General features: G+C 46.2%; 7 protein-coding genes and 1 non-coding gene across 8 annotated transcripts; 4 read left to right on the top strand and 4 right to left on the bottom strand.

Moving 5' to 3' along the window:
• Positions 1–55: 55 nt before the first annotated feature.
• On the bottom strand, positions 56–1,458 carry BO87DRAFT_445800 (uncharacterized protein; the record flags this gene model as incomplete). The annotated part of the gene is made up of 3 exons (XM_025628178.1): positions 56–711; positions 767–1,340; positions 1,400–1,458. The coding sequence occupies 3 exons, from the start codon at positions 1,456–1,458 to the stop codon at positions 85–87; spliced, it is 1,260 nt and encodes a 419-aa protein (XP_025483525.1). The 3' UTR covers positions 56–84.
• Positions 1,459–3,063: 1,605 nt separating this feature from the next.
• BO87DRAFT_455647 (DUF866 domain protein) lies at positions 3,064–5,632 on the top strand. The gene is made up of 8 exons (XM_025628669.1): positions 3,064–3,150; positions 3,311–3,425; positions 3,491–3,556; positions 3,649–3,771; positions 3,882–4,010; positions 4,703–4,740; positions 4,838–4,993; positions 5,133–5,632. Exons 1-8 carry the CDS (start codon positions 3,116–3,118, stop codon positions 5,197–5,199), a joined length of 729 nt encoding a protein of 242 aa, XP_025483526.1. The 5' UTR covers positions 3,064–3,115; the 3' UTR covers positions 5,200–5,632.
• Positions 5,633–6,620: 988 nt separating this feature from the next.
• BO87DRAFT_t66 lies at positions 6,621–6,701 on the bottom strand. The gene has a single exon. It is a non-coding gene; the product is annotated as a tRNA-Ser (tRNA).
• Positions 6,702–6,764: 63 nt separating this feature from the next.
• Positions 6,765–8,954, bottom strand: BO87DRAFT_161848 (FAD/NAD(P)-binding domain-containing protein). Its single transcript, XM_025618253.1, has one exon. The coding sequence runs from the start codon at positions 8,935–8,937 to the stop codon at positions 7,054–7,056; it is 1,884 nt and encodes a 627-aa protein (XP_025483527.1). The 5' UTR covers positions 8,938–8,954; the 3' UTR covers positions 6,765–7,053.
• Positions 8,955–10,778: 1,824 nt separating this feature from the next.
• BO87DRAFT_455648 (uncharacterized protein) lies at positions 10,779–11,743 on the top strand. Its single transcript, XM_025628670.1, has 3 exons — positions 10,779–11,270; positions 11,328–11,356; positions 11,424–11,743. Exons 1-3 carry the CDS (start codon positions 11,154–11,156, stop codon positions 11,563–11,565), a joined length of 288 nt encoding a protein of 95 aa, XP_025483528.1. The 5' UTR covers positions 10,779–11,153; the 3' UTR covers positions 11,566–11,743.
• Positions 11,744–11,746: 3 nt separating this feature from the next.
• BO87DRAFT_373006 (kinase-like protein) lies at positions 11,747–13,388 on the bottom strand. Its single transcript, XM_025622430.1, has 5 exons — positions 13,087–13,388; positions 12,697–13,025; positions 12,333–12,634; positions 12,077–12,239; positions 11,747–12,022 (listed from the first exon to the last, which is right to left on the bottom strand). Exons 1-5 carry the CDS (start codon positions 13,362–13,364, stop codon positions 11,844–11,846), a joined length of 1,251 nt encoding a protein of 416 aa, XP_025483529.1. The 5' UTR covers positions 13,365–13,388; the 3' UTR covers positions 11,747–11,843.
• Positions 13,389–14,890: 1,502 nt separating this feature from the next.
• On the top strand, positions 14,891–15,364 carry BO87DRAFT_373007 (uncharacterized protein). The gene has a single exon (XM_025622431.1). The coding sequence runs from the start codon at positions 14,908–14,910 to the stop codon at positions 15,262–15,264; it is 357 nt and encodes a 118-aa protein (XP_025483530.1). The 5' UTR covers positions 14,891–14,907; the 3' UTR covers positions 15,265–15,364.
• Positions 15,365–15,721: 357 nt separating this feature from the next.
• Positions 15,722–21,000, top strand: BO87DRAFT_393526 (uncharacterized protein; the record flags this gene model as incomplete). The annotated part of the gene is made up of 5 exons (XM_025625064.1): positions 15,722–16,678; positions 16,747–18,103; positions 18,139–18,467; positions 18,543–19,566; positions 19,643–21,000. The coding sequence occupies 5 exons, from the start codon at positions 15,722–15,724 to the stop codon at positions 20,998–21,000; spliced, it is 5,025 nt and encodes a 1,674-aa protein (XP_025483531.1).
• Positions 21,001–23,386: the final 2,386 nt, after the last annotated feature.

A 23,386-nucleotide genomic window follows, 5' to 3' on the forward strand; every position in this document is an offset into this window, starting at 1 on the left:
GAAGGTGAGACAGACAAGGGGAATAAAAGAAAACCGAGATAGAACGAAGAGGATAATGAGAGACACCAAGTCGCTCAATGCGCCTTAAAAATGATGTCCATCGTACTTTCGACTGGGCAGATGCGACTTCTCATGGCTACCATCAACTTGGCAAAGCTTCTCAAGATGGGACTTCATCAAGGAAAGTATGCTCATCTGAAGCTCTTCGAACGTGAGATAGGTGGTAAGAGGCGCGTCCAGCATGTCCAGCAGCTTATGGATGTCATGCATGTGCTTGCGAACCGCGCTATCGGGGAAACAGAACGTGCGAACGCCCATCTCCTTGCTCAGTGCCTTCCAGTTATTCAGGTTCGACTTAAGGAGAACTAGGTTGGATGAACACTCGCCGCTGAATCGCAAAGTCCGGATGTTTGCCAGAATCAGCCGGCGCTGGGTGGCCTGGTCGAACTGGAACTCAATGACCTGAGGCCGGTTTTTGGATCCCCAATAGTTGGTGACCTTGCGAATCGATTCTTCAGACAGACGGCCCTCATTGTATTGTCCGAGAAGGAACTTATTGGCGCTGACGCAGAGCATGACCTCCATTTCTGAGTATAGTTTGGCCTGTGTTGGGGGATCTAGCGAGATGGGAATGGTCGATTCGGGGACAAGTCTAGGGCGAAGAGTGGCATGGATAATGGGGTTTGGGTGAGCCCTGGCCACATCCTCGGCCTGAAATCAACATTAGCATGTCTATACACTAAAATGAAACAAGAAGGTCACTTACGAGTTCTTCCACTTGCTTGATAACCTTCCTGCCAAGACCTCTCAAGCCTCTGAATTTGTGAGTGTCCCTCGACAAATCCTTCATGTCGGCAGTGCATCCTAGCCAGCCGTTCTCACCGAAGAGCTTCTTGTGCGTGGTCTTTGTTGGCATGAGGGCAGGTTCCACACAGGACGCATCTACCTGATCATGCGGATAGTGCTCAACGGGGTGGACAGAACGGGGGAGCACGTTTCTGAAACTATCACCATTCTCGATAAGAGCAGTTTGTCCAGTTCGAAGCCCGTCTTGGGTCTGATACAAAGGCTTATGCTCTCTTCCGTTCTGGAGCAAGGTGCATGGCTGCTTAGGGACGTGATGGTCAGCATAGCACTGGCATTCTCTCAGCAGAGATGCAGATGCTTCTCGATGAACACAGGACTTTTCGGTTCCGGAATGTGTCGACTGTGACGACGGAGAGGAGAGACTTGGGGAGCCTTCTGAGGAGAGGATCATTTCAGTTGCGGCCTGAGCGGATCTGTTCCACATATCCATGATTTTGTCGTAGAACGGATTGATCCTAGCAATCTCCTCGTAGCTGAGGTTCCTCCATTGCAGTCAGCATCGTTAAAAGGAAGCAACATGAGGATATCTTACTCCGGGCTGAGCATGATGGGAACTTCCCAAGTCTCGCTGCTTTCGTTATTGCTCTCCATCTTGAAGTCGAGGCGTTTCAGTCAACCGATCGAGTAAGATGAGGCTTAGATAGACGAAATCTGACAGGCAACGAAGGCTCTGAGGTATGCAGAGATGATCAAGGTGTTTTGGATAGACAAGAATCCGAAGATGTTGAAGGATACAATCAAGAAGTCCAAGCACATAGGACACAATTACCTATCCTATTGTTCTATTGTGAGCCTATTGTCCTCATTGAATGTAGTAAAACTGGAACTATACCAGTATCATGTCTACAAAATGAGGGTTTTCATATATACAGGGCAGTATTTTCCCCAAATAGGAAATCACATAGTGAATAATGCTATTGTTGAGGACAATAGAGCACTTTGACCTAACATGTGTTCCTAGACTAAGCCATAATAGGTTATTCTATAACATTTGAACAATAGGATCTTGGACAATAGGACTTTCTCAATAGGCTTTATTGAATTCTCCTATTGTTGCTATAAGGCATTCATTCAGTGTTATTGGTCCAGATTCACCTTAACACCAAACAGAGAGATTAAGCTAGGTACATTGTGCTGGGAGCGATTGTAGAAAGCACCAAGCATGTAATGTTCATATATGAGAGCACTTGTATTGCTTATATCACTGGCGTGTTTCAAGCGAATGATGCTATTCGAGTGAGCCGTACTTCCTAGGTGCCTTCCGAGGAGAACGGTATGTAAGCCTATACCCATGACACACCACAGTCGACACCAGGAGATGTTTAATCCATAGACTGAGTAGATATCTGGTCGTACTAAAGCCTTGTAATTACTTCTATTGGTCACACTTACTGCCGCAACTACAGCAACTCTTACAATTATGAATCTATAGTATTTACCGCCTATCGTCACCAGTCGGCATGCCGATGCTATAAGCTAGATTTGCTCCTGACAGCTTCCGACGACCCTTTCTCTACTTGGCTCGGATTCTTAACTGTTCCCACAGAATTTCAAGTCTTGGAATGTGCCCCGACTGTGAGCGGCACACGGTACATGATATTTAATCAGTGTGCATTCCCAAACATGAATCGATTGTGAAAGGGCTCAGTCCGGAAGTTGGTCTGTCAGTTTTATATGCAATCTCGGTAAAACTAGTGACTCGGAATTCTCGGCGAGGTATAGCACCTATGAAGTATTTCACTGGTGTGAGCGGAGCCACATAAGTCCACTCTAGCTGATAGTTTATGAATATGGTGTATCCTTCACACCAGTGGTTGAGATTCAGTGCAACTGAGAACACGGTGCAGAGGATGGCCACTATCCTAATCTAGAGTCAAATACCCTAGCTCATTGTAGTGTGAGTTCCTATCTGTTTAGTGATGCTCAAAATTCTCATTACTATTGGTCTGATACTTAAGATGTCAGTGCCTACAGCTTAGGAATAGCATACTATATAATGTCTCTAAGCTTACTTTCTGGCTGTACAACACTGCAAGATTAATTAACACAGTATCCCACGAAAAATGAGTCACACAATGTTGGTAGTTTTGACAAACACAAGAAGATGACGCTGAAGTGAAAAGGGCAGCAGGCGGGAGGGCGGTGGAATCTTTATGTGTGCTTCCGAAACCGACATCACGGCCCCGCACTGAAGAACTTCCTTCCTCCATATCAACACACACGCGCCCAAGCAACAAATACAGTCAAGATGCTTTCCCTCGTCCTGTCTGCCGAACTCAGCGGGTATGTAATGTCTCTTTTCTACTAACTGACCCTTTCACCCATTCATACTTCCTATAACCCCCCCCCCCCCAAAAGTCACTTGCCATTTCCCCTCCGCAAAGATTCTTCCCCGCACCTCACCTAGAACGAACTCCAGCTCACATATCTTCACACCCAACAGCGTCACCGACCTCCGTCCCAAGGACACTGAGGAAGAGCCCTACTACTACACTTTCAAAGTGCAATGCACCTCTTGCCGTGAAACCCACCCCAACTGGGTCAGCTTCAACCGCTTCGTAAGTCCACTTTTGCTTTTCCGTCCTATAGATTCTCAGACAAAGAAAACTTACGATGTATGTAGGAACAGCATGAAATCCCCGGTAGTAGGGGTGAGGCAAACTTTGTCTGGAAATGCAAGCTGTGCCAGGTGGGTTGACATTTATCTTCTAACCTCGTTCTCGCAACCGAGAGCACTGAAATATCTGAGATGATACGAAAACTCATACTGATTGTTACTAGAAAACCCACTCTGCCTCTATCACTGCTGGACCCAACGTCTACGAGGCGGATGAGAAGCGCACTGCGAAGAAGGTGATTGAAATTGACTGCAGAGGATTGGAGTTTACGGAGTTTAAGGCTGATGTAAGTAACTCTTGCCTCTCTTATATTTTCCCATCTTTTTCTTTGGCTGTGCTTTTGTATCCTCTTTGCTAGACTACGAAGAGATTATCGTAGCTAACTGCTCATATAAGGGTGAGTGGGAAGCAAAGGGAGCCGAGTCTTCTACTCCTTTCACCGGCATTGATTTGTCAGAGGAAGAGTGGTATGACTACGATGAGAAGGCTGGAGATGAGGTTTCGATTAAGGAGATCAACTTCCAGGTCGGAAGGGCGTAAGAAAGGGGAATCATCAGTGGTCCTTGTATTATCTTTTAATGAGAAATGGAGTGTAGTTTAGCCTGTGTAATCGACAATGGAGCCTAAGACGTCTTTGATGCTGAGTATATTTGTGTCAAATACAATGTCGGAATGTAAAAGAAACGGTTCATCTAATCCATATAACCTGGAGAAACCGTCAAATCCGAATATCTTCACATTCAGCAAAATATCAACTTTAGATGGAGGAAGAGAATAAATGGCCTGGTGGATGCACCATAAAACTGATGAAATGCGGAGCGATGTTGCAGTTCTCAGAAGGCGGTGTCTCTGTGTGGCTTCTGATTGGGCGATATCCGCGTCTGGCGGCATCACATTTTCGCGGACGGCATCAGCTCCGTCAAGTTGGCTCTGCGATCTCCGATAGACTGCCCAGCTCTTTTACAGCACGCGACCAGCTCAATCTCACCTGGACGTGGAGACGGTCATATTCTATTTCTACCATTATCCGTTTCCTTTGGCGCGTCCATTCCCATCGATTTCCATATTTTACGATTTCCTGCTGAGCAGCTGGCATTGATTCGAGACCACCAACAATGAGTGTTCGTACTCTCCTATCCCAACTCCATTGAACACGTCTTTATCTTCAATCGTACGTTCTTATTACCATGGGGTGTAAGCTAACTCTGCGAATCTAGTTCAACCCTGTCAACCCCCGGCCTTTCCTCCAGGCTAGGTACGCATCCGGTCCCTTGTCGCTTGATCGCCCCGTCGCAATCCCATCTTATATCTAGCAATATTTACCGGAAATCATTCTCTAATTCATTTCGCAGAGTCGGTACCGAGGTCATCATCCGTCTCAAGTGGGGCCAGACGGAATACAAGGGCAAGCTTGAGAGCATCGATTCGTACATGAACGTGCTGCTCCGTGATACGGAAGAGTTTCTTGATGGAAAAAACACGGGAACATTGGGTCTGGTGCTGATTAGGTGCGTTTATTCGGTCGGGTGCTATTTTGGAGGCTGGGGTCTCTGATACTAGTGCTGGGAGCTGGCCATCCGTTACCCCTCTTCTGGGATGCAATTGTGCACATCTGCCATAATATTTACTAACGCAATACACTGATAGGTGTAACAACATCCTCTGGATGGGCTCAGCGGACAGCGTGGAGATGACGGACCTGGGACTACGATAGACGAAATCGGGCGCTATACCAGGCAAATGAAGACACATATACCAATAACTCTTCCCGATAAGATACGCGCACATTGGAAAGGTGCTCAGAAAGAGGCATATTGACGGATTTTCATGTACGGGTTTTATAAGCAAGCTCCGTCCTCTACTTTTCTTTATTTCTGGACCAGGCGTTTTTTGCATGATGGCTTTCGAGGATTGATTCGGGGGAAATGCAGTCTGAATTGTGCGGAGCTTGCTGGAAAATCTGACGGTCAAGGACATAAGAGAATAAGGTCTCTCTGATTCTGGTATCCTACTTACTATCTGGCACTGGATCACGGGTGTGTGGTTATTTATCTATCCGCAGCCTGTGACGTTTCTATGTGCCGCTGAATGTTCCTGTCAAGTACCTAGCCACCTAGACGAATAAGATAATCACAAAAGGCAACGAGCTGGAAGTACCTAAGTGTAGTAGTAGCTCATTGCATGTACTAAGGGGCCTGAGGCCGGTGTTGTTTGCCTTGGACTACGTGCTTTACCCCACCCAATCATGTCATTCATGTCAACATCCCCTCCGCATTACGCTGCCCGCTTCGCTCCGAGGACTGAGGACGGCAATAATTAGAGACATATTCAGACAGAACAAGTATTTACTGACAATGTCAGTAGGAAGACGCTAATGGGCCTACGGGGAACGGAAACCGATTTGGTAGTAGAGGACGTTGATGATCCTGAAAGCTGAAGGGAACCTGAGGAAGGAACTTGACGAGATACTATATAACTTATTCAATCACTGAACTAGTAATATATAAAATCGTCTGATTCTCCTGCTGCCGTACATAGTCCTTAGTATTTCCTTTCTGTATTTCCTGCTGTACAAAAATTTCCTTCCTTTTCAAAATTCCAAAATTTCTTTGAGTGAGTGCACAAACATCTCTGGGAAGGTTTATATCATTGTTATTCCTGGGCTTCTGATTGTGTGAAGGTTCTTGCCTTGCAGGTAATAGGGTACTAATCCTTAAAATGACAGACTTTTTACATGCAATAAGTCAGTGTGGCCGAGTGGTTAAGGCGTCAGACTCGAAAGTACAACAATTTTTTTCCCTTCCATCTACCTGATGTAGCTGGTTATAAGGATCCGGAAACTCCTTACATTTGGTATTCACTGCAAGCTTATAACTGATGCATGTTCTGAGTCTGTTGACTCAGATTTTTACTATTTTTTTCCGGTGAGCCGAGTGGTTAGTAGTCCGGATGATCTCAGTCTTGAAGCGCACCAGGATAGGATCGTGACATTGGCCTTAGATGTGGCCTTGCCATGCAGGTTGTTCCTAGGCTCCTAGAGAGGCAATTCGGGTACATACCAGAAAGGGAATCACTAGTATAATAATCAGATATACTCAAAAAGAGTATTAGAAAAGACAAAAAATTTGAATCAATCGTCAGCGACAGGATTCGAACCTGTGTGGGCGAACCCATCAGATTTCGAGTCTGACGCCTTAACCACTCGGCCACACTGACTTGTTGTATGATTATGTAATATAAACCTAATCTATCACACAAAAGATTATATAGTATTTCGTTCTTCCACATAGCATTGATCACAGAAGACAGCCGCAGTAAACAAGACTATTCTATGATAAAAATTTACCACCTTGTGCGAGGCAGTACTCAAATCATACAATATAGCTGCTAGATGGATTTTCCACGGATGCCTAAAAAAAAATAGGAGCGAACCACCACGGCCCAATATATGGAGCCTTCCTCAATGCAACCGCAAGCTTCATGGCCTCTGATAACATCAAGCTATGTCAAGTGTGATAAGGAGATTTATTGTCAACATCAGCTGATACTGGCAGAAAATTGCAGCAAGTCATGGAAAAAAGAGGTCAGAGAAACGCCATTCGCAGCCGTGCAAAACAAAAAGCTTTGGGCGCAGCAGGCCTCCCCACGCCTCAGGGAAACGCACACCCATTGCAGATAGTAGCGCACTGGGTACGAACAGGAATATCAAGAGCAGTCGCTGAATATAGGTCGATAAGACAAACCATACGAGGTAGGTGATAAAGAGCGGGTCTAAAACGATCGAGTCCCGCAGGCTCAGCCGATTCAGAAGCGCTTTGAGTAGGGAGGGATTGGCACCCGGGCCACGGTAGCGGTACCATACGCCCCAATGGGGATACAGCCACCACTTGATGAGGAGTCCATCATGAAATATGCAAAGACTGATGGCTGTCCCAATCCACAGCACCAGCAAGGTCGACATACTGAATGGGACTAGTGTTGTCGAGCAACAACGAAGTGCCAGAAAGGCAACAGTCAGGATATGAAGATTAAAGAAGATCACGCAGGAAAGTGGCATGTAGGTCTCACACCCTATCTTCCGTGCCACGCTTTCCATGAAAGCATTATAATCGACCATCGAGTTGACATCAGGGCTTATACAGTAATACTCGCGCTCGGCTGCCCCGTCTCTTCGTGCTTGGTCCGCATAGTCAACGGGAAGCTGTCTTTCACCACGCAGCAACAATGCGATATATCGACTCAGCATCTCGGCCGCAGAAGGAATGCCTCCCTGGCCAGGCCGTGCGTAGCCCAAGAAGAAGAGACAGTCGCCCAGTCCCTCGGGAAAGCAATGCAGAAACCATGATCGTGGGTTAGCCGAGAAAGGAATGCCATCAGGAAGCTGAAGCCAAGGGAATTCAATTCGGAAGCCATTGCAGAGCAAGATGACATCAAATTCGCGCCGTTGCTTGGTCCCATCTGGCAGGCTGAATTCACATGTCTGCCCACAAGCAGAGACATATGGGGTTATTAAGGCCTCTAACTTTTCGCTGTCTAAGGCCTGACACAACCGCGAACTTTTGGTTATTACCGTGGATTGGTCACTGCGGAAGAAGACCGGGGCCAACCTTTCTAGAAACCAGCGCTCTCTTGTGGATAGGATTAGGCCATTGTAGAAAACAGCACGACGGTACAAGGTATAAAGATAGACGTTTTGTGCTGTACCTAAGCGATTCGTAGTGATGGATTCGAGGAAGATGCTAACGGGAAAGTCCACGGTTTGGTTGGCTTTCATTTGTTGTGTCTCATCAAGCCTGTTAAGGTAGCGTATGCCCACACAGGGTGGACGTCGCAACCACACCGTCAAATTAGGCGACTGTTCACATAGGTCTGCCGAGATATCGGCACCGCTCTCGCCGCCTCCCACGATCAGAACCCTAAGCTTTTTGTCCGCAACTTCCTGCATGAAGGATTCATCGTACGCGCTGGAATGGACGATCCTGCCCTCGAATCCTGCCAGCCGTGAGGGCACTTCGTTCGGAACTTGGCTATTCCCCGTCGCAACAATAAGGGCATCCGCCTGCACATGGAGCATGGACTCATCATTCTGATCCTCTCTCGTCTGTTTGATCGACAAACTCCACTGTCCATCATCTCCGCGAGTGGCCTTACAAACCTCCGAGCGATACTTTATATGACGCTCAAGATCGAAGTGGCGAGCATAGTCCTGTAGATATAGCAAATAGTCACCAGCCGTGGAGTACCGCATGCGAGACGGGTCAGAGAAGTCCGAAAAAGCCATCGCCCAGTTGGAGATTGTGAGATGAAGGTTCGGATAAGCCATTGTAGTGGTGAATAGACTACCTAACTGATCGGAACGTTCATGGATGGTTGTATCAAGTCCTGCTTGTAGCATCTCTTTCAGAGCTACTAGGCTACAAGGCCTAGCGCTGATGATGGCTACGCTTTTCATGGTGAGGGAAAATGGAGGTGAGTTCGCTCTTGGGGTACTAGGTACTAAGCCCACTCGTACTGGAGGAGACCATCGCCCTTACTTATATTTATACTTCTCAATCATTGAACCTATTGAGGGAGTTTCCATTGTGTGACAACCAATTGTTAGTTCTGATTGGCGCGATGCAGAGCAATCTACAGCAGCTAACGACCATGGGCACATCTAGTTAGTTAATTAGTCTACTGCATGCGGTTACTAAGGTGCTGTCGATCCAACAAAAATCGCTCTCTGAGTGGTCGTCTTAATACATGATGATAAAGAGGGTAAGCACTAAGTTAAAAGCAGGTCAGCTGACAGCTTTTTGCAACTTCGGTCGCTACATATTGCCAAATTCCATATAGTGCATTCATGCTCTGCAAGCCATTTGTATCACACGGATGTGCTACCCGGTGCTGAAGCGCTTAGTCAATTTCAGCGCAACCTACGAGCTGACTATCATTCTTCATGCAATGCATGCAACATAACTGAGCAGGTAACTCACTCACAACGACCGCTTGAGCTGATTGGTATCTCGTCAATTACCTCTCCCGTGTGCAGAGGTCAGAGGGAGAGGTGCACGCTTCAGAGCACTCCTAGAGTGGCGTCCAGTTTTCTTGAACGTGGATCTGTAATCCAAATATTACTTATTACAAGCCGCAGATAATCGGCCGGTATCTCGAGGGGAAACGAAGGCTGTTGACCGCCAGCTTGGCCGTTAAGCAATTCGAACATATTAGCGTAGTTTAGTGACCTCTTAGACACCAAATTAGCCATTGCTAATATTGCAATGCCAATATGGTATAATGTATATTCCAGATCCTTCTCATATTCTTCCTCAACCGCTAATTCTCTATCTATATGAACAATGTCTTCTCCGTTCAAAAAGGCTCTAAGGTTTGTCTATATGACTGAACTTAGAGCCTTATTTTCCCCACCACTCTAGCATTTCACTGAATACTCCGGCTATAGTCGAAGAATTCAATAATGCAGTACTTGACCATCTCATAGAATGTTGGGAGGAAAAGGATTAATTTGCAACACAAGCTAACCATTGAGTGGTATTAGCGAGCTAGTTGACAGCTACTACTACTACTACTACTACTACTACTACTACTACTACTACTACTACTACCTGCATGGCTCCTAAATTCATCACATGCTCCGGTAACATATGCGATGTTACTCGTTGTGGATTCCAGTTGGTGTATGCTTCTCCCAAACCAGTCGGGATCCTGGAAACGAGATGGTTGTCAAATAGTATATTGATATCTCCGGAGATGGTGTCATCGCTCATCAGATTCACCTAACTTCTTGATTGGTAAGTACTTACTGATTGTAACCCACCGCTGACGCTGTTACTACTAATAGACCCAATCAAAGACATGGCCTCATGTTATATCTGAAAAATGTATGAGGAGTATCATTGAATGTATCTGTCATCTTACTAGTCATACGCACATCGCATGCAAATAAATAAGACGGAATGAACAGAAAATAAGACTGTATCTCACAAGAAGCTTAAGCGCCAGGAACCGTAGGGCAAGGGTGAGAGCGGCGGCGTTCCTGCCTGGTAGAAGATGGTCCAGTGAAAAGCAAGATCGACCACCCAAAACCAATTCTAAGCGCCGCTTGTTCGTGAGGCTAAAATTACGAGCGACCTAAGTACAGATATGTCAATAACAATTCGTGAGCCTTGCGTGGCCTTCTGACACGGCGCTACATTGTATCCTACTTTTTGGGGTGTCTGATACTTGATTCTATTCTAATTGGCCTATCATACACCCAGCGACTTGCTCTTAAGCGCCATTCCACATTCGTCCCCGCCATGCAAAACCCTGAGTGCTCAGCCTCCCAGAAAGGAGTGCTATCGGCCTATCGATTCAGTGGCATGTCAGCGGAGTCTGGCGGCTGAACGAGCAGATGACGACGATCAACGCCAGCGGTGCTGTTCGCATGGACGCTTCTTGGATAATTGGCCATCAGTCGTTCATTACAATGTATCGTTTGGCGCCTGGATTGCACTTGTGAGGAACTGCTAATTCTGAGAGCCTTCCATCCAGGCCTTCTTGACATACAAATAGCCCTCTCTTTAACCTGCTCCTTCCTCACCATCAAGCAAGCACAACAACACTCTTCCATATACTGTTATCCTTATTCCAGAACGCAGACCGACCTATCTCGAAAATTTCTTCGCAATGTTCAAAGCAACAGCACGTTCTCTGTACCAACTCATCGGGAAGACAAGATTGGGTGATCTTCCTCCTGAATGGCAGGCTCCTGTTGGACAGGTTCTTGACGCTGAAGAAAAGAGTGTGAGTCGAATCATTCCATCTTTGGTTTTGTAGCAGATACTGATGCGTGCGCAATAGGACCCCAGGTTCAAGAATGCTGAGATCCGGTAACCCTCAGACTCTCCGATGGAATTCTGGGATAAACATGAGATACAAGCTAATCGGATTTCATAGAGGCTCTAAGCCACATGCTTCCCACGATGATCCGACCAACCCGAAAGAAGTCGTATCCGTTCGTATCAAGGATGACGGCCTGAAAACTTTCCGGAGACTGCACATTCATCAAGATGGCTCCGTCAAAAGAATTGATGTTTAGAGTGCTTGTTGGGGTCAGCGATCTGAGGTCAGTAGGATGGGTAAGGATGTATTTCTGGAAGACCTGGCCATATCCGTCCTACCATTTGTATTGCTAGTTATGCGCTTTGGATTCTTTTGTCTTGGGTACTGCAGCTGTTGGAATGACTACAGTCTTGGGTTAATTGATTTTGTGAGAGATTGAGTCTAGTGTTCACGCCCTTCCTTACGTCCTGCGTAGCTAGCACTGAAAAAACTAGAATGTCATTTGAACTTGGCTGGGTGGGTATACAGGTTCGTTTAAGGCGAGCGTAGCCATGGATCGTCCAAAAGGTCCCTCGCCGATTCTCTCTCCTCGGGCTTCCATTTGAGCATCTTGCGCAGGAATTGCAAAAAAAGCTGCCGCGATTCTCCCTCCAAGATTTCTTCAAGATTTTCCAAAGACACAGGAGGAATCTCGGTAGCCGCCTTCCAATTTCCTAGCCCACAGTCAGCAATAAAAAGATTCTTGGGATATCAAAATCTACTCATACCTTCGTTATCGAAGAACTGGCTTGCATAGTCACTGCTCTGCACCAGATCTTTCGGAGGTGCTCCCATAATAGCTACCATCTCAGCGAGATGATGAGCATCGGAGCATTTCTTATCTGAATCTCTAGCGTAAAACAGATGCCCTTGTTGGAAGATGTCCCATGTCTGTCCCGATCATTGAATTAGTAAATGCACGAACATCCATAATTATGGTATTGGCCAAACAGCCTGACGGGGTGAAAAAGATGGGTTGCATACCAGGACACCGACATTCCAGATATCAACCTTCTCATTCCACGGCATCTGCAAAACCACCTCAGGAGCCCGATAGATATAGGGCTGGATATCCCCGGAATAAGTACTTGACCCAAAGCGAGCCTGACCGAAGTCACACAGCGTAGGACGGCCATGTTGTTTGGTTTTTCTGAGGTTGCGAGAGGCATAGATCACTCGATCGCCCACGACTTTGCGTGGGCTGGGGTTGGACTTCTCTTCTTCTTCGAAATCTGCCAATATAGAATTGTCTTCTATGGCCATCATGATGTTCTTTTCTTGGATATCTGGAGGGGACCAATTAACTAAGGGTTTTCTTCTGAAGGGGTTATAGGACGAATCAGTATACCTGTATGGACAATTCCAGCTTCCGCATGGAGATAGTCCAAAGCAAGAAGGAGATGCACGAGGGTTAACTTGACTATCTTTTCAGGAAGTACTTTGGCCCTGAGTTGTGTGCGAAACTCATGAAGGCTCATCCCTAGCGGCGGGTGAACCAGGCATCCGAAAGTGCCTTTTTCGGACGTAATGTGAAAGCTTTCCAATGCTTTTCGAATAAGCTGCACACCAGCATGGTCTGCTGTGCTAAGAGAATTCAAGTGGCTGTAGGCTTCCCTCTCTCGTTGGCCCTCTGTTGAATTGCGCTCAAATACCTTTAGTGTGACATAAGCGTGCTGCCTAGAACTACAGTGAGTTTTGTTTCGCGCCGCAGCTCATATTGCATGTAGGGTAAGCTGACTGGAGGTCCCGGCAAAGCCAAACGGTCGAATATCCACCGTAACCCAATTTACCAATGACCTGATACCGAGATTGGAAGACTTCGCCAATCTTCACGGGATAGAAGTCATCGGGTGAGTACCAGGACAGCGTCTCCTCCTCGACCTTCTCGTTTGCATCGAGAAGAGGAAAGTTTGACTGGGAGAAATCGCGCACTGGCGATGGGGGACGTTGGAGCAAAGATCGCCAGGAGTAAATCTGCCTGGATAACCGAGATGGAATGCGGAACATCGATGCCATGATGACAGGTTTGATGGATGATGAACACTACTACTCCAGGCGATCAGGGGATAACGCGCGACCTTATGCCTGCCAGGTCAACAGGCACGCTGGAGGGGATGACTCAGCAATGCTGACGTGATGGGGGTTCTTGTGCATCTTTGGACCCGCAGTTGCCATCACATGACTTGCATATCTGAAAATGTCTCATAATTGCCCTGAAGTTAGGCGCTTTGAGGTGGTATGAGCCTGGTGAATACTTCTTCTCGCTACTGAGAGGAGATGGTGCTTTATTAATTTGCTGGGAGTAGATTGCTATGCACCTATCCCGAAGTATTAAGTATGACAGGGATGTCTGTATTCCGAAGTGCTCAGCCTATGCTGGTATACTTACCCTGTTTGGCTAATACTGTGATATTGATGAGATTCTTCCGTTTATAATCCCAGATCATGCATAGATAGATTCTGGAAAATGATCTAATTAAAAATGTTACACTTATGAACGATATGAGCTGGAGATCCCGATTATTTATGGAGAGGTCTCCATTTATATTCAATGTCATTGCAGATTTTTCCTTCGAATAATGGCAAAAGAGTAATTGCTATATTATCTTCTAGTAAATCTGCTGCTGATACTCTACGTTACTGGTGCTCTTTGTTAGGCTTGTATACTATTATCCCAATTTCCTGAGTTATTCATCCTGTTCTTGACCCTTGACGAAAAACATGTTTAGCGTGACAAAGATGCCGTGCTGCCTACATAAATAAAGTATGAATAAGACTTCTCGTATGGGTCATAGATAGGGGTAATATTGAAACAGAAGTGATGCCTGTACAGCCACATGTTTGAGCCTACCCCGCAGCTCAGTTTTCCAAAAACTTGATGCCGCAGTTGGATACCGAGAAGCTATTGGGTGAGTAGCTAGGAGAGTTTTTCTCCTTTCGAGCTTCTCAGTTGGGTCAAGGAGAATAAGACTTAATTGGAAGTAGTTACGCACGGGCGAGAAAGGGCATTGGAACAAAGCACGACTGTAGTACAGCGGTCTAGATAGTTTTGGTGACTGGTGGCATCTCCAGGTCATGATGAGAATATGGGCGAGGAAAGATGGTTAGTTCAGATGGTGATAATTCAGCCTTGTGTTTACGGAAGCAACCGCATGATTCGCTCTCTGTGTGACAGGGCATCTGTTCCACAATCAAATGACTCAATATATTTCTCAGCCTGATGCCTTCGACCCCGCTATTTGTGAGATATATCTTAGCCTTGCCTGCAATCTGCGGATCTTGCTACTAAACGGTCCTTCTTCCTGCTTCGGCATACTCCACTACAAGTCTACTCTTTATCCTCGATCAGGCTGTTACATCCTCACCCTAAACCATGCAATCAACCACCACCATGGAGGAACACGAGGAGTCCGAGTATCTCGAGGACTCTGAGTACTCTAGCGACATCTCGGACGGCCAGCCCGAATGTAATTACATTTACCACGATGACCTACCAATCTTGCCAACCTGTTACGTGTATGTCGCTATACTACCAGGGGACGGCGTATTGAAGCACTGGATGCTTTACATCGACGCCCCAACCTACACCGAAAAGCCCATTATCCACCTCGTCGGATCCCCAGATTCTTACCGAGTCGAAACACGATTTTTGACGGATGAAGATGAAGAAAGTTTCATTGACCGTGTTAATTTGTGTGATATTCCAAATCGACAGGGGGTGTACGATGCTATTATCAACGCTGGAGAACGTGCACGCGTCAACAATCAAGATCCGAGCTACAACTCTCAGGTCTATATTCTTAGGCTTTTGCGTGCATTGGAAAGGCGGCGCATTGTCAGCAACAAAGATCCAAAGTATAAAGAGGCAAAGAAAAAATTGAAGGGAAAACAGCAGAGGCCGAACGTTATGCAGTGAATGGATGTGAAGTCGTTACTGCCTAGTGTGCTGATGCGTTGCTGTTGGCGCCCTTCGTTCAGTATGACTTTGCTTTTGAAAGGGTATGCGTAATTTGGAACATCTCGTGCTCCTTATCTAGGAATATCAATGGATTCTTGGATTTGCTTTCCGATTTCACGTTTTGTAGCCAGGGTTTTGCTGTCTATATGGCATTCTCCATAGGTTCTAAGCTCATCGGCACTATGCATAAGTGACAAGGCTAGCGCGGGGCTGTTGCCAATGATATCGGGACACATCAAGTACACACCCCTTGACATGCAGGTGCTGGTAAGAAAGATATCTTACTAGTTTGTTTAAGCGAAGTAACGGAAACTAGGGTGAGGGGCAAGGTGGCAGTCCGACCTCTGAAGCCATATCTGCCTCGCTCGTGCCCTTCCAGAATATATTCGCATCGGTGACTACCACCCCCGAGATAATGCCTTTCCGAAAGCGCCTGAAAGACTTAAAGGCGACTCTCCGTCCACCAAAGAACTCCAGTCTGAATGTTTCTCAAGATACCAGTACTGCATCGTTGGTTTCACACAATGCTCCAGTCGCTAATGAGAGTTCTTCGATCATTCCCGATCCAGTTCCTCTAAGACTCGAAGGGCTGTGGAAGAAGGCTTACCTAGATCTCCAAGCCAAAAGTCCAGAGCTACTTGCCCAGTATGAAAGGATCATCCTGTCGAGCGCGGAATCGGATACCTTGAATAAAGAAAAGCGAGAAAATACTGACATTGATCCTCGACTCGAGTATTGCGTTAAAAGGCGTCTCGAAGCGATCGAAAAGTCACGGCTTAAGATATGTATTAGAGGAAGAGAGATCGAGGTCAGAAAACAAGTGCGTCGCGTCGTCGGGGGAATTCTGTCTGTAAAGGACGTTATCTCCGCTGCAGTGAGCGCAGAGCCACATGCCTCTATAGCATGGGCAGGTATTTTGTTTCTACTAGATCCACTGGCCAAATCATTTCATCAGGATGAGGAAGTTATGAGCGGATTCCAGGCTGTTTCAGATTTGATGGTTCGATATGCATTTCTGGAGAAAAGCCAGGCCAGAATATATTTGAATTCTGGCTCCAAAGTAGCCGAATCGCCTCAGCATCTTGCAGAGTTGGTGAGATCCAAGACAGTCGAGCTATACGTTCGTATACTTGAGTACCACATGTGTCTTGCCACTCACTTCAGTCATTCAGGGTACAAGCGATTCTTGAAGGACTGGGTAGATGTTGATAAGTGGCGCAACATGCTCGAGTCGATAACGAGACTTGATGGGAAAATTCGCCAGGATTTGACAATATTCGCTGGCGATGATATCCAAACGATCTTCAAAGAATTGGAAAATTCACAGAAAGTGGTGATAGACTCACTTTCCGTGTTAAAGGAAAACTTCAAGGTAGGCCTTCTGAAAATGACGGATATCTGTACATCAACAATCATATTGACGTGAGGTGATCATGACAGGAGGCCAAACAAAAGGAACTTCTCAACGACCTTCCAGTGGTCTCGAAAGCAAAGTTTGGATCCTTTGACGATGGAAACAAATCAGAATGCCTCGAGGGCACGCGGACGGAGATACTTCGTGAAATTCAGTCTTGGGCCGAGTCTCCGGATGACTCTCAAGTGTTCTGGCTCCGAGGAATGGCAGGAACCGGCAAATCTACAATCTCCCGTACCTTTGCCGCTGCATGCCAGCAGCGTAAGTCGCTTATACCTCATGGATCCTCTCTTCCGGTGCACCTATATCTCGGTGCCAGTTTCTTCTTCGATAGAAGTGAGCCTGGGCGCAACACCGTTGAAAAGTTGTTTCCTTCTATCTCCTATGAGCTAGCATCATCATTCCCAGATTCCAGAGACAAGATATGCCAAGCAATTTCGGAAAACCAATTCATCGGCACCCAGAACTTGCGCAACCAGTGGCACAACTTGATTCTAGAACCACTTTTAAAACTTGAGAAGGAGCTCCTCCTACCTGTGACACTGGTATTGCTGCTAGATGCACTTGATGAGGTCGTGTCTGAGGACCCTAAGGAGACTGGAAAACCGGCTCATGATATTGGAGGCGTCCTGAGGCTTCTGGCCACAGCTGCCAAGCTGCGAAACATCCGGCTGAAGATATTCCTCACCAGCCGGCCAGAAATATACTCTCACTTTCTTCATGCTCTTTCTGATGGAGTAAGTGTCAGAGACCTCGAACTTCGAAAGACTCCAATGACGTCTGAGGTGGCCAACCTTCCGAAAGACGACATAACCTTGTATCTGGAGCACCAGATCGAAAAAATTGCGTCCCAAGACCCCATCAAGTACAATGAGTCGCATGTAAAAGCTACCTGCTGGCTCGGGCAGGATGCTAAAATAGAAATTGTTCGTACTCTCGCGGACCGAAGCGATGGCTTGTTTATTTACGCAGCCACCGCATGTCGCTTCCTGGATGGCGTAGATGACTTGGAAGATTTGCAAGCACGCATGCGGGAGCTATCTGCGGACGACTCGGGCGAATCACCACAGGAAATTCTGGATCGGACGTATAGTCAAATTCTGAGTTACTCTGTTATTCACAGCTCCAGGAAAACAAAGACTGAGAAGGCTGATTTCTTTGGGCTTTTCCAACGAATAATCGGGGCTGTTGTTGTCCTAGCTGAGCCCCTCTCGATTGCAACCCTCAAAGATCTTTTGGGTTTGTCTGGAAAGGCACCAAAAACACGAAAATTGTTAAGTAGCCTGAGCTCTGTTGTCTCGAGTGGGGATAGTTTTGAGTCACCTATCCGATTGCTACATCTGTCTTTTCGCGACTTCCTCCTAGGCCAGCCTCAAAGGAGATGTCTTTATGACTAATTCTGCATTGACTCGAGAGAGGCCCATCGAGTCTGCTCAAAAGCTGCTTAAACTTGCTGTCGGGTACTCTGAAACAAGATATCTGTTCTCTTGATGACCCATCCTTCTTGGTCAAGGATATTGATCCATCTTTGCTGGACCAAAAAATTCCAGTCCGCGTCAGATACGCTTCCCAATATTGGTCGTATCATCTCCAACAAGCTGATCTCGAGCTGTCTGATGATGACTGTGTACATCAATTCCTGAAACAGAATTTTTTGTATTGGCTTGAACTGATGAGTATTCTTCGAATGATACCGGCAGCTACACTCAACGTCATCGAGCTTGAAAGTTACTTTAGTGCCCTACCGGTAGGTACCAACTAATTGTTATCCGTTTAATCATTTATTCCACTAATCACTGAATGTTATTCCGCTATATTCCAGCGTAATGGGAGAGCCGGGATTCAAGATATGGTCTCCGACATGAAGCGTTTCATGCTTGCATCGAGGAATGAAATCGAAAACTTACCCCTTCAGGTCTATCGTTCGGCACTCATTTTCGCCCCGGAACAAAGCATCTGCCGGAAAGCCTATGGGAGTTTGATTCCAAGTACCTTCTCCAGATTGCCTAGAGTGATGGACAAATGGAAGCCTCTACTTCAGGAACTCTATAACAAAGATTCCGGCCGTTGCCTAGCCCTATCTTCAGATGGAAAGACTCTCGCTGTCCTGTGTGGGCCATGGAAGCTCTCTAGGGTTAATGTGTGGAATATAACTACGGGAACATTGCTATATACGATCGATTGCGGTGGGTGGCCAGACTTTATTGCGTTTCTTCCTGGCAACAAGCACATTCTTTCCTTTGGGGGATTGCAGGGTATCCAAGTCTGGGATATAAGTTCCGGAATGTTGCAAAAAAAGATGCTTTCCTGGGAAGGTGATTCCTCGGATGATGATATGTGGGAAGCGCCTCACGAAGATTCATTGTCATCTCTAGGGTGCCTAGCAATGGTACACTGCAGTAGAAAGAGCATTGGTTTGATCTATGCTACACAGGGAGAACTGGAGATTGTTCATGTACCCACCACTGTTAATACCATGGCATGGACTCCAGATGGAGCCGCCTTGGCAATATCTCTGACTGACGGTAGTATATTATTCTGGGATGCAATTGAGTCCGTTTTTCTACTATCGCTGAGCCATACCTCAGGAATTGGGAAGGGCCTCAATATGACATTCTCGGCCACCGGTGAGTTGTTGACAGAAACACTATTGAGTGATTGTGTTTCAATTAAGCTATGGGATTGGAGGACGAAAGCTTTGTTGCTGGAAATAATTGATGATTCGCTGGACTGGAGAGATTGCCAGTCCCTCGGCTCAGACATTATCATGCATTTCTCCCCAAGTGAAAAGGTTGTAACAACCTGGCATCGCTCCACAGGGCTTCAGAGATGGGATTATGTGACTCGTCAACGCTTGGAGACTCCCTACGCCCGATCCGAAAATGCGCGTTAAACTCTCGCCAAACGGGAAGATGTTTGTAGTTGCAACGATACGGGCAGATCGCACACCAATCACTGATCTTTTCGACTCGGCAACAGGCGAACTTCTGATGAGCCTGAGAGGCATCACGGCTTATTCACGCGTTGTATTCAACTGGGAAAGTCGACTTCTCATATCCGCTGGTCTCGACAGAATAGTTCGAATTTGGGATCTATCTTCAGACTTAAGATCGGAACAGCTTGCAGCTCCGCTAAAATCTGACGGGAGGCTCATCTTGTCTCATGACCATCAATTTGTACTATCGGCATCCACAGCCAATATCTGCCTTTGGGAGAACAAATCTGGCTCTCTTAGTCGGAGAGTCAATAGGAAAGATACAGAAGGCATTACTGAGATGTTTGGGCAGGTCCTAGTCAGGGGCTATAAAGGATCAATCTTGACCAATTTGAAGACGGCAACGGAGGGAATGGACACCAATCGGCTTTTCGACAATATTGTCTTAGACCTTGTCCAAGGCTATCTATACAATTTTCAGACAGAAGATATCAGTCCAAACGGCAGGCTTCTTGCGAAAGCTTCGGTCTCAAGGGAGAGTGCTCAATACGAAGACGATGATTTTTACATCACAGTGTGGGATATAATCACTGGCAACGTGGCTTGCACCGTCCCTCGCGGTTACAAACAAGAGCCTTGTTTGTCTTTCTCACCTGACGGGAGGCTCCTGGCAATTGTCCTTTGGAATAGCGATTCCAAAGCAATAGCTCTAGAAGTATGGGATGTGATTGACGAAAAGTGTCGACTTCAATGGAATACGTGTCAGCGCGAGGAGTTATGTGCGATAAAGGTTCTCTGGTCAGCCGACGGGACAAAAGTGGCAATCAACTGTCCCATCCTCTTCTTGAAGCAGGAAAACCATGCCATTATTATCCTTTGTGATTTAGCGAAAAGCAAAACCATAATTCTCGAATATCCGGGAGTCTGTGCTGCATTGTCCCCAAACGGAAGGCTGGTTGCTACCAGAGCTCGTGATGGACGAGGCCTCTCCTTATGGGGAGTACTTGAAGACAATCTAAAGCTGCTTGGCCATCGCACCGATATATTATTGCGTCCTAGCATAAGTCACTTAACAGAGACCTTGGAGTTTGAAGGCGATGAGGTGATTGTTACAGATGAAAGTCGAATTGATGTTAGATCATTTCTACCAAACTGGGACTCGAGAACTAGTCGGCAGATACAGGTGGAGAACGGCTGGATAATTTATGGGTCAGAAAAAGTTCCCCTTCCCTTGCAGTACATACCGCGTGATGTGGTTGTAACGAAAGACAAAGTTTTGGTAATGAGGAATGAGTCTGGTGAGGTTACGTTTTGGGAGTTTGCAGTTAAGGAGGCAAAGGGTTGAGAGATGTGTTTATGGTTGGTAAGTACTTAGTTCTCTAGAGTTCCCAATGGATTTATTGTGCTTCATTGTCTCTCAAAAAACATCAAGGTCTTACCCTAGATTTGTGTCGTAAATCTACCAGGTAGGAGGAGGGATAATTGTATGAAATCTCGGTCAATGTGAATTACCAGGCGCCCAGTCTGCCAACCAGGAGAATGCTATTTGCTTTGGTGCCACTTCTGTTTTTAAATGAGTAAAAACATGTAGAGCGGTATGTTGGGTTGAAACATAATGTGAAATGAAGCGTGGAGGCTGTCCCTATGGTCGACAACGTGGAAAAGAAAAGTACATAGATAATACGTCCCTTCGTAAAGATGCCAGTGAGTGAACAAGAAGCCAGTCTTCTAGCAGAGACCAAGATCCGCTCCAAGCCACCTTTCATTGAGTGGTCTGCATGGGACATGAAGTAACTACTAGGTCATTAGACGCGGGGTGTAAGCGGTTAACAAAAATGGCCGGCCATGTCAAACCATCCCTGAATCCCCAACCCTACGAACAGCATCATCCACTATGGATTGCTTTACGACACTGTTGCCTGAGCTGCAACTTCCAAATCATCGAGTACCTTGACTATAGTCTCCTAGTGGTTCTGTCACAGACAAGTTAATACTTCCGGACTGTTATACAAGTTCAAAGCCATACGACACCGCAACAGAAGATATTATATCTGTTCGCTGCGGAGGAATGGAAAAGGTAAGCATCTTCGCAAGAAGCCATTGTGTAGCATCATCTCCATATATACTGATTTTTGCGAAAAGAAATGAAAACCGTTTCGCCTGCCCTTGCTGCTTCAAGATTAGACACAGAAGAGAATTTGCCCGTCTCCCAGTGAAGCGCGAGTATTGGGAGGGACACAAACTACACAGTCGTCCACTTTGCCTCCAGTGTAGTCCGCCAAAATACGGCATATCAAGAAAGAATAGACATAGACCATACTAGGTGTGTATGCCTTTATCTTGAGTTCTGCATGGAAGTTCTGTGGGATAGATCAAATGCTTGAATGATCTGAAGAAGGCATGGCGGAGGGAATCTTCTAGCAAGTATTAATATGCGATCTAGTCAAGAAAATTGCTTGCTCAACATCTTACATGCCTTAGTCCCCGACATATCTACAACTCTCACTCTAAGATCATATTGCCTGGTCCGCAAATCACCGATGAGGCAGAAGTAGTGGGAAGTTAATGGTTGGTTGGTGGGGATGCTGATTAATATATTATGTAATAGGAAAAGTTCTTGTGTCATCACATGATGTTCATGAGGTAGGAGTAGACATGAAACAGTGAATAATATTGTTCAAGATTATACTCCAAGATCTGACTCCGTAGATTTATGTCAGTAGGTTTTACCGGTCTCTATCCGCTTGGAAGAGGTGCGAGAAAGTGTAGAGAGGAACCATTCGAATTGACCGAAGAAACCATGAGACTACGCACGTCCGTCTCCGAATCACCTTGATTGAAGGTAGTCTATCTTGATTATTCGACTATTGTGCGAGTCAGCCAAATTGAAAATAAGATAGGAACATCTACTTTTGTGTTGGAATCTACTAGATACATATCACTCCATCATCCGTGGAGCGAGGTAGAAATCATGGTATGATCCCATGGATCCTAGCACATGTCTACCGCCATACCCGCAGCTGGCGAGATAAATACAGACAATCTGTTTATTCAACATTATTAATGGCATGGGTAGAGGGCTAGTAGGATCTCTGAGATGAAAAGAGGAAGTAGACCGACCGGGTGGATCTGCATTCAGGCGAAAGCTACCACACCCACACTTATCTAGCTGCATGTCTAGTCGGACAACACATTTGCAGGATCTAATCAGGTTGCCGTCGGGAAAGCCAAAAGGAAGCCGGTCACCGTATCTCTTGTTCCTGACAGAGAGCCGAATATTCTCCGTAAGTAGCTTGCAGATAACTGTAGGGTTATGATGCCTGAGGTATCTACTAACACCTTAATAACGCTTCCCTGGCCATGAGCGAAGTCATTCTAATATTTCTGTCAACTACAACAGTCAAAGATGCTCCATCTAATACTCCAGCTAAGCAGGTCCTCGATGGAATGAAATCCAAAACACCGCTTCATCGGCGGGGGAAAATTCATCAATCGGGGATCCGCCGAGCTCCACCGATGGCGAAAAGCCAGAATCCACCGAGTGTCGCCTCGCCCGATCGAGCAGGCCTGCCGAATCGCAAGTTCCACGATGGTCATGGCTGATTGCAATGTTGATGTGATGATTGATTCAATAAGTTAATCAAGCACTGTAAACTGCAATGCTTCAAAGCCATTGAGTACTTTTGCCAAAGCAATTGGAGGGTATGGAGTAGAGGAAGGGCTGCAGATCG

This window comes from Aspergillus neoniger, assembly GCF_003184625.1.
Source record: "Aspergillus neoniger CBS 115656 unplaced genomic scaffold BO87scaffold_4, whole genome shotgun sequence".
Lineage (NCBI taxonomy): Eukaryota > Fungi > Ascomycota > Eurotiomycetes > Eurotiales > Aspergillaceae > Aspergillus > Aspergillus neoniger.